The 10,459-nt window shown below is 50.8% G+C and overlaps 1 protein-coding gene across 5 annotated transcripts in view; it reads left to right on the top strand.

The window, feature by feature from the left end:
- Positions 1–10,459, top strand: part of PCNT (pericentrin) — a 118,841-nt gene that overhangs the window by 41,880 nt on the left and 66,502 nt on the right. For all 5 annotated transcript variants that reach the window (XM_058427624.1, XM_032174550.2, XM_032174549.2 and 2 more), the window contains 2 exons: positions 3,001–3,455; positions 4,934–5,489. In XM_058427624.1, coding sequence (XP_058283607.1) covers positions 3,001–3,455; positions 4,934–5,489 — 1,011 coding nt within the window. The remainder of the gene's footprint in view (positions 1–3,000; positions 3,456–4,933; positions 5,490–10,459) is intronic.

Genomic DNA, 10,459 nt, shown 5'->3' with positions numbered 1-10,459 from the left:
TTTTTTTTTTTTTTTTTTTTTTTTTTGAGACGGCGTCTTGCTCTGTCGCCCAGGCTGGAGTGCAGTGGTGCGATCTCCACTCACTGCAAGCTCCGCCTCCCAGGTTCATGCCATTCTCCTGCCTCAGCCTCCCGAGTAGCTGGGACTACAGGCGTCTGCCACCACGCCCGGCTAATTTTTTGTATTTTTAGTAGAGACGGGTTTTCACCATGTTAGCCAGGATGGTCTCGATCTCCTGACTTCGTGATCCGCCCACCTTGGCCTCCCAGAGTGCTGGGATTACAGGCATGAGCCACCGCACCTGGCCATAGTTGGCAATTTTTAATCCATTCTGATAATCTCTGCCTTTTAGTTGCAGTGCTGAGTCTATAAATGTTTAATATAATTATTGATGTGGTTGATTTAGGTCTTCCGTTTCACTGTTCATTTTCTATGAGATGCATCTGGTGGTCATGGTTCTGCTTTTCCTTTTTTCTTGTGTTTTTGGATTATTTGAATATTTTCTAGAAGTGATTTTAATGTATCTGTTGACTATTAAGTTATTCCTTTTTGCATTATGTTTTTAATAGTTGCTCCAGGGATTAAAATACACATTCTTGGCCCGGCACGGTGGCTCAGGCCAGTAATCCCAGCACTTTGGGAGGCGGGTGGATCACCCAAGGTCAGGAGTTTGAGACTAGCCTGGCCAACTTGGGGAAACCCTGTCTTTACTAAAAAAAATAAAAATAAAAAAATTAGGCGAGCATGGTGGTGCATGCCTGTAATCCCAGCTACTCGGGGGCCTGAGGCAAGAGAATCGCTTGAAACCGGGAAGCAGAGGTTGCAGTGAGCTGTGATCACGCCACTGCATTCCAGCCTGAGTGGCAGAGCGAGACTCCGTCTCAAAGAAAAGAAAAAAAAAAGAATACACATTCTTAACCTTGTCTTTTATCAGTACAGTCTACTGAGAGTCACCATGATGCTGCGTTGTGTAAACTGTGACCTCTGACTGCACAGGTGCTTTTGTCACCTCCCCTTCGTCTTCTGTGCTGTAGTTTTCATAGACTAGACATCACATCCGCCTCCTGCAGTGTCAGGAGATTTGCTTTGGAAAACATGTATTTGAAAGAAATTGAGGAAAAATGGCCTTATACTTGCCATTTCTGGTGCTCTTCATTTCTTCCTGAAGATATGAGTGTTTGGTGTCATTCCCTTCAGCGTGAAGGATCTCCTTCAGCATCTCTTGCTGTGCTGCACACATTTTCTCTGTTTTTTTTGAAAAGTCTTTATTTTATCTTGATTCTTGAGGAGTATTTTTGTGGCATGAAAAAGTCTAAGGTGACAGGTTTTGTGTTCAGGATTTAAAGATGTTTAAAACCCTTCTGTGCAGATTTTATGATCTGTTTTGGTGTTGGTTTCCACTGATTGTGTTTTCTCTTCGGCAGGGGTCACGTTTTCTTGCTTATTTATGGGTCATCTGGGTGCAGGTTGCATCCTGGACACCATGAGTGATAGATTTGGAGACTCTGGGTTCTGTCCTGCTCCTCTGGAGAGTGTTGGTTTTCTGTTGCAGCAGGCAGTTCACTCGGGTGCCTTCAGACTCCGTGCTCCCCTGCGTCTGTGCTGGGCTGCGGCATGGTGTTAATTCAGCTCTTGTAGCTTTAGCCGGCTTGCTTGCTTTTGGAGTCTGCCCCTTGTACGTACAGATCGGGGTCAGCCTGAGACGTGGGCGGGGTTCATTCCCAGGCATTGCAGCTCTCTTTCCTCCCTCACCCTCCAGTTCCTCTGGCTCACATGAAGGATTTGGGATTTCTGTGTGTAGGGCACGGACAGACAGATAGTACTCTTACTGAAAAGCTGGAAAAACAGCAACGGCCCAGTGCCGTTTCTTCCTTGTGAGTGTCCAGCCCTCTCCAGGGTCTGTCTGCTTGTGGATCTCTCCACGGCTTTCGGGTTTTTTTTTACGTTCTGTTCAGTTCATAGTGGTTGTCTCTGGAGGGCTGGTCTGTCGAGGTGCACAGGCATCACCAGAAGTAGGACCCTAAACTTTAATAACTTAATTTTTAAAAAAGGAGTTGAGGTCAATCTTATATGCCTTTTTTTGGGTTTTTTGTTTGTTTGTTTGTTTCTTTTTGATGAGTTCAGTAGTTTATTGACCTACTTTCTTTCTCTTTGAAAGTCCTAGTCAGGCACAGTGGCTCACACCTGTAACAATCCCAGCACTTTGGGAGGCTGAGGCAGGTGGGTTCCTTGAGCTCAGGAGTTCAAGATCAGCCTGGGCAACATGCAGAACGCTGTCTCTATAAAGGATTGCTTGAGCCCAGGAGTTCGAGGCTGCAGTAAGCTGTGATTGTTCCCCTGCACTCCAGCCTGGGCGACAGAGCCAGATCCTGTCTCAAAAAAAAAAAAAAAAAAGATTAGGATATTTGCCGTCTGCATTCTCCTTCATCCCCCTCTGCACAGGATCCCTTTACAGTGTGCCTTGCAGTTCATCCACCCCTTGCTCAAGGTCTTTCATTGTCCTGGCGTTGACCTTGTACAGATCGGGAGCATCACACCATCGGCTGCTCTTGCCTCCTGGGCATCCGGTCGTGCTTGGTGCAGTGGCCCAGCGCTATCTGTGGGGTTGGCGTTCCCCTAACAGAGGCCTGTGGCCGATCTGGGTCCTGCCACTGGTCTTGGTCTGAACAAAGAAGCCTCCAGCTGCTGCCTTTGCTCGGCTGATGTGTGCTGATGTGTGCTGTCTTCGGTTGTTGGTTGCTGTCAAGGCCATGGGCTCCAGAGATAAAGAATAGTCGGTTCTTGGTGCCAGGATGTAGGAGGCATTTTATTTAGTTTTAGACTTGTCTACTTTAGGTTCTTCCATTGTCATCAACATGAGAATTGTTCCCGTTGCCGTGTGCAGCGTAATGGGTGTGTGTGCTGAAAGTTGCCTGTCTTCAGAGGTGGGTTTGGGTTGTCTCTTCTCATAATTTCTTCCATTAGCATCTTTCCTCCTAAATGAAATTATGTTGTCTGTAGGTAAAACATAATCTAATTGAAGACCACCAGGAGGAACTAAATAATGCTAAGCAAAAGACTGAGCTGATGAAACAGGAATTCCAAAAAAAAGAAATGGACTGGAAAGTTATAAAGGAGGAGCTACAGCAGGAAGCTGAGGAGAAGTTAACGTTGATGCTTCTTGAACTGAGAGAAAAGGCTGAATCCGAGAAACAGACCATTATAAACAAGTTTGAGCTTCGAGAAGCTGAAATGAGGCAGCTTCAGGACCAACAGGCAGCCCAGATCCTGGATCTGGAGAGGTCCTTGACGGAGCAGCAGGGCCGCCTGCAGCAGCTGGAACAGGACCTCACTTCAGACGACGCCCTGCATTGCAGCCAGTGTGGGCGGGAGCCGCTGACAGCCCAGGATGGGGAGCTTGCCGCGCTCCACGTGAAGGAAGACTGCGCCCTGCAGCTGATGCTGGCCCGGAGCAGGTGGGTTTGCGGTGACGCCATCTGCAGTCCCTGTGAGGCCAGACACCGTGGAGGGTAGAAGGTGGGCAGGCTCTTGGGAGAAGGCGGGCAGGCTCTTGGGAGAAGGCGCTGTGGGCTCCCCTGGGCGAAAAGGTCTGGAGGGATCTGGAACAAGGTGTGGTGCTTTAGGTTTTCAGCCTAATTGCAGTGGGACAGGTTTGTGCTCGGACGGGCAGGTTGGCAGCTGCCGCCCCGAAGCCCTGCAAGCCTGTACTCCCTGGGTGGGTGTCGGGGGCGGGCATCAGTCATTGTCTCTGTTGTTCTTGGTGTGTTTTAAGATTTGAACAGCAGAAGCTAAACCTCTTTTATAGGTGTCATAAGGACATGGAGTTTATCCACTAAGCGTTTTTGTGTTTTTTTAACTTAAACAGGTGATTTTTAAAAATAAGCACGTTTTTCTAAAACATACGCACTCTTATTTGAAGTTTTCAAGAGGTTTAGAAAGTGATCGCATTCTTTGCCTGTGGGTGCTGACCCTTTTTTTGAGCCTCAGTCCCTGGGCTGTGCCGTTCCTTCTCATCTGTCTGCCCCACCCAGCCCTTCCCTAGCAACCAGGGCCGCACAGGGCCCTGCTCAGGGATTGGAGAAACTCACGTTCAGGTCACTAGGGCTGCATGAACACGAGCAGGATGCTCTTCTTACCAGGCTACGACATGCACTTCGTGGTGGAGCTGAACCAAGGAGGCCCTCAGGAGAGGCTTCCAGGCGCAGAGGTGCCCATGCCTCTTGCCATCTGTCCTGTGTCGCCAGCGCCCATTGGAGGCCTTGGCATTTTGCAGGACCCTCCAGCTCCCGGCTCTTTGGCCTCCTGATGGGAGCAGGTCCTTCTGTGAGGACTCTCCCTGCCTCTCTCTTTGGCCCTGAGTGCCGCCTGCACTTCCTTAATTCACTGCCATGGGGTTCTATTCACTGCCTTGGGGTTCTGTTCACTGCCTTGGGGTTCTTTTCACTGCCGTGGGGTTCTGTTCACTGCCGTGGGGTTCTGTTCACTGCCGTGGGGTTCTCAGGCCTCACCCTCCCCATGGACCCCCATGGGTAGTGCCCCTTCCCTGCTGAGGAGCAGAGATTGCCTTGGGATTCTTGACTGGGACCTGGCTTGGACCCTGTGGTGTGAGTAGGAGGTCGGTTGTGCCTGCCGAGCGTGGCTCTGGCGGGGATGTGTGTGTGCCAGCGCTGGTTCCTACCTGTGGTCTGTGACCTGGTGACTCCCATGGCTTTGGCCTTTGGCCTCTGGGCTCCTCTGGCTTCATGGGGCCTCTTCACTCTCCCACTTACTATTTCTGGTGGTCGAGGGAAAAGTAGTAAGAGCAGTTAAAATCCCGAAACGATGACCTAAACAGTTGAAGTGGCGTTTCCTGTGGGAAACTGACTTGGCTTTTGCAAGGGTCACTGCTTCCTGGTGCGTGTTTAACTGTCCTGTGTTCACTTTGTTGCCACAGGTTTTTAGAGGAACGTAAAGAGATCACCGAGAAATTCAGTGCGGAACAAGATGCCTTCCTGCAGGAGGCCCAGGAGCAGCACGCCCGCGAGCTGCAGCTCCTCCAGGAGAGACACCAGCAACGGCTCCTGTCAGTGACGGCGGAGCTCGAGGCCAGACACCAGGCCGCGTTGGGCGAGCTGACAGCCTCCTTAGAGAGCAAGCACGGGGCTCTGCTGGCCGCACGTGTGGCCGAACTGCAGACAAAACACGCTGCCGACCTCAGCGCTCTGGAGACCAGACATCTGTCCAGCCTTGATTCTTTGGAATCCTGTTACCTGTCTGAATTTCAGACCATCCGTGAGGAGCACAGGCGGGCCCTAGAGCTCTTACGAGCAGACTTTGAGGAACAACTGCGGAAAAAGGACTCTCTTCACCAAACGATTTTGACTCAAGAGTTGGAGAAACTGAAGCGGAAACATGACGGGGAGCTACAGTCTGTGCGGGACCACCTGCAAACCGAAGCGAGCACAGAGCTCGCCGGAACCGTGGCTCACAAGCTGCAGGGAACGCACCAAGTAAGGCACCAGGGCCCTGCTCCAGCCCAGGGCAGGCCTCTCCCCACGGCCTGTGTGTTTCCACTGCGTGTCACATGTCTGCGTGCGTGCTGTGTGTGCCTGTGCGGGTGTCTGTGTGTCTCACAGGCTGCCGAGATCAGTGGGGACTTCTGGTCTCTTTGTGAACTGGGCTTTTTCTCACTCTTTCGCCAGGCTGGAGTGCAGTGGCGCAATCTTGGCTAATTGCAACCTCCGCCTCCTGGGTTCAAGTGATTCTCCTGCCTCAGCCTCCCAAGTAGCTGGGATTACAGGTGCCTGCCACCATGCGCGGCTAATTTTTGTATTTTTAGTAGAGACTGGGCTTCACCATGTTGGCCAGGCTGGTCTCGAACTCCTGACCTCAGGCGATCCACCTGCCTTGACTCTCAAAGTGCTGGGATTACAGGTATGAGCCACCGTACCCGGCCTGAGCTGGGCTTTAAAACACTGAGTTGAAGGGTTATTTTGATCACAGGCACCTTGTTAAAGGCTTTGCTCTCATATGTATGTGGGAGGGCCTAGACCTTGGTGTGGGATTTTGTGGGCTTTGGAGTATTCCTGAAGGCTGGCCGGCACCTCTGCAGCAGACTTGATTTCCAGGCTGCTGGGGAAGATCTGATGGTCATGTTGTGTATTCAGAGCCTTGGTCCTCTCCTTTATTGATATTTCCTGAAATAAAACCCTTTTGCCACATTTTAAGAGCAGTGATGGGCCAGGCACAATGGCTCACGCCAGTAATCACAGCAGTTTAGGAGGCTGAGGCAGTTGGATTACTTGAGCCCAGGAGTTTGAAACCAGCCTGTGGGCTACAAAAAGTAAAAACAATTCACTGGGCCTGGGGGCACGCACCTGTAGTCTCAGCTACTTTGGAGGCTGAAGCAGGAGGATTGCTGGGATACAGGCACGTGCCACCACGCCTCGCTAATTTTTATTGTTTTGTCTCCCAGACTGGTCTTGAATTCATGGGCTCAAGTGATCCTCCCGCCTTGGCGTCCCCAAAGCCCTGGGATTACGGGTGTAAGCCTCTGCACCTGGCCAGTGTAGTTACTTTTTCAATTTTTAAAAATCTTGTGTGTCAGAATATGTGTAAGCACTGGTACCAAATTGTGTCAGAAGAAGCCAGACCGAGCCGTCAGAATCCCCCTTGGATTCCCAAGGTGGCCGTGGAGGGGCCTGCACACACAGCACATGCAGACACAACACACGCACATACGCAGCACGTGCGCACAGACAGCACATGCACACACGCAGCATACACACACAGCACGTACCCATACAAGGCACGCACACACACAGCACATGCACACACGGCACATGCACACAGCACACGTACACACACAGGACACGCACACAGCACACACACACACAGCACATGTGCACACACGACACGTGCACATGCAGCACATGTTCTCATGCAAGGCACATGCACACACAGCACATGCACGCAGCACACGTACACACACAGGACACGCACACAGAGCACATGCACACACAGCACATGCTCGGACAGCACACACACAGCACATGTGCACGCATACAGCACATGTGCACGTGTAACATGCACACACAGCACATACACATAGCACATGTGCACAGCATGCACACACAATACATGCTCATACACACAGCACATGCACACACGTAGCACACACAGCACATGTGCCCATACAAGGCACATGCATACAGCACATGTGCACACACAGCACATGCACATACATAGCACACTCACACACAGCACATGTGCCCATACAAGGCACACACACATGGCACATGGTCACGCACAGCACATGCATGCACACAATCACGTGCATGCGTAGAGCACATGCGCACACACAGCACATGCGCATACATAGCACACGCACACACACAGCACATGCACACACAACACATGTGCCCATACAAGGCACATGCACACACGTGGCACATGGTCACACACAGGACATGCTCACACATAGTACATGTGCGCACACACAGCACATGTGCACACAGCACATGCACATATGCAGCACTCACAGCATATGTGCCCATACAAGGCACATGCACACAGCGCACGCACGCAGCACATGTGCATACACAGCCCATGCACACACGCAGCACGTGCGCACACACAGCACACGCATATACACAGCACACAGCACATTCACACACACAGCACTTGAACATACACAGCCCATGCTCACAGCACAAGTGCATGCGTAGCACATGCATGCACACAGCACATACACATAGCAGATGTGCACACAGCATGCACACACAACACATGCACACAGACGTGCACATGCTCACACAGCACATGTTCATACAGCACATGTGAACATTCACAGCACATGCTCATACACACAGCACATGTGCACACACAGCACATGCACACACGACATGCACACACAGCACACACAGCACATACACATGGCACGTGTGCACACACAGCACACACACAACACGTGCATACACAGGGCATGTGCTTACACAGCACATGCTCATACAACACATGTGAACATGCACAGCACATTCTTATACACACAGCAGATGCACACATACACAGCACATGCATATGTGCACACAGCACATGCACACACACACTGCACATGTGCATATGTCATTCTGCATGTCGTCCTGCAGGCTGAATGCCTGGGGCCCTCCTGCTTCTGTGTTCTGGGTCTGTACGATCTTCTGGCCTTTCTGTGGGGGGAAGGTTAGAGTCTGGAGCACTTCAGAAATAATTGATAATTTATTTGAAGCACTGTGTGCAAATTTTGGGCGATTTGTTTTTGTACATACGGTTTCAAGGGGGTTTTAAACAAGGACATGCTAAGATCTCATTTCTAGCCATAAAGTAAGGCTTTGAGCCTGAAAGGTTTGCTTGGTGAAGAGGGACTGCTCCTGAGAATGGGTGATGCAGCGCCGGATTCTGAGGTTAGAACTGACTTGTTTCTTCACATGGACAGCTCTGGATGCTGCCCAGTGTGGACACTGGCCCCTCAGTCCTGAGGCACAGCCCTGAGATGAGACCTGCACCCTGCTGGGTATCGTGTGGGTCTGTCTTCTCTGGAAAAGTCAGATTCTGTCTCGCTTTTCCAAGGACTCATGCTAAAGAAATTCTGTCCATTTTATCTGTGCATAGCACAAAGAGGTGTTCATTTTCTGAAGTCATGCGTCACCTGCGTCCTTTAACCTGTACTTTTGTTCTTCTAGGGTGACTGTTTTTGTGTTGTTGTTTTGGAGAGAGGATCTTGCTCTGTCGCCCAGGCTGAAGGTAGTGATGCAATCACAGCTCACTGCGACCTTGAACACCTGGCCTCAAGTGGTCCTCCTGCCTCAGCCTCTTCAGTAGCTGGGACTACAGATGTGCACCACCACGCCTGGCTAATTTATTCTTTGTAGAGATGGGGTCTCATTGTGTTGCCCAGGCTGGTCTTAAATTCCTGGCCTCAAGCAATCCTTTTGTCTCAGCCTCCCAAAGTGCTGGGACCGTAGGCGTGAGCCACGCCTGGCACGGACTATTACCGGAATACTCCTAGAGTGTCTTTGCAGTATTTTTCTAGTTGAGGTACAAGTTTGTGCGAGTAAGTTATCTTTTTACTTTGCTGCTAAGGATGTGCATGTCAATTTTTTTTTTTTTTTTGAGACAGAGTCTCGCTCTGTCTCCAGTCTGGAGTGCAGTGGCGTGATCTCGGCTCGCTGCAACCTCTGCTTCCCTGGTTCAAGGGATTCTCCTGCCTCAGCCTCCCAAGTAGCAGCTGGGAATGCAGGCATGCGCCACCCTCCCAAAGTGCTGGGATTACAGACGTGAGCCACCACGCCCAGCCTTAGCTTTTTTTTTTTTTTTTTTTGATGGAGTCTCGCTTTGTCGTCAGGCTGGAGTGCAGTGGCATGATCTTGGCTCACTGTAACCTCCACCCCCCCAGTTCAAGTGATTCTCCTGCCTCAGCCTCCCGAGTAGCTGGGATTACAGTTACATACCACCATGCCTGGCTAATTTTTGTATTTTTAGTAGAAACAGGGTTTCACCATGTTGGCCAGGCTGGTCTAGAACTCCTGACCTTGTGATCTGCCCGTCTCGGCCTCCCAAAGTGCTGGGATTACAGGTGTGAGCCGCTGCGCCCGGCCGCTCAGATACTCTTTTATGTGATTGTTTTGGTGTAGCTGATTTCACAGAAGAAAACAGTTGGGCTGTGGGGAGGTGGGATGTACTGTTAATTTTATATTATGTTTTTTGGGGCAGATGGCAGCATTTGCAGAAATAGAATAACTCAGCAGGCCCCCGGTCCCACTGGTTGGTGGGGTACACACTCAATACATCAGTCCCCCTCTCCTCCTGATTGTTCAGAAGCAAATCCAAGACACCATGTGTCTGCGAGTGAGGTGTTTTCCCCCAGTACAGCATAACCGTGATCCATTCTCACCTAAAACATCCGCGGCGATCCCTGCATTTCATCACAAGCCCAGCCCACATGCCAGTCTCTTCTGGCTGGCTCATATCAGGATCTGCTGGTCACTGTTCCCTCGTTCCTGCAAAGCGTGTTGGTAGATCCACAGGCCTGTGATTGGTGAGAATGCTTCTTGTATGGTGGCCACTCCTCTCCTGGTCTCCTGGTCTTTCCTCAGGCTTTACCCCGTGAAAAGACTTATACAAGCTGGCCGCAGTGGCTCACGCCTGTAATCCCAGCACTTTGGGAGGCCGAGGCGGGTGGATCACCTGAGGTTGGGAGTTGGAGACCAGCTTTACCAACACGGAGAAACCGTGTCTTTACTAAAAATACAAAACTAGCCAGCCGTGGTGGCACATACCTGTAATCCCAGCTACTCGGGAGGCTGAGGCAGGAGAATTGCTTGAACCCGGGAGGCGGAGGTTGTGGTGAGCCGAGGTCATGCCATTGCACTCCAGCCTGGGCAACAAGAGCCGAAACTTCGTCTCAAAAAAAAAAAAAAAAAAGTTACACAGAGCCCTGCCA

The sequence above is a fragment of the Hylobates moloch genome, unplaced genomic scaffold, assembly GCF_009828535.3.
Source record: "Hylobates moloch isolate HMO894 unplaced genomic scaffold, HMol_V3 SCAFFOLD_14, whole genome shotgun sequence".
In the NCBI taxonomy this organism is placed as follows: domain Eukaryota; kingdom Metazoa; phylum Chordata; class Mammalia; order Primates; family Hylobatidae; genus Hylobates; species Hylobates moloch.
The sequence above is the reverse complement of the archived record's forward strand: the minus strand, read 5'-3'. Positions and strand labels throughout refer to the sequence as shown.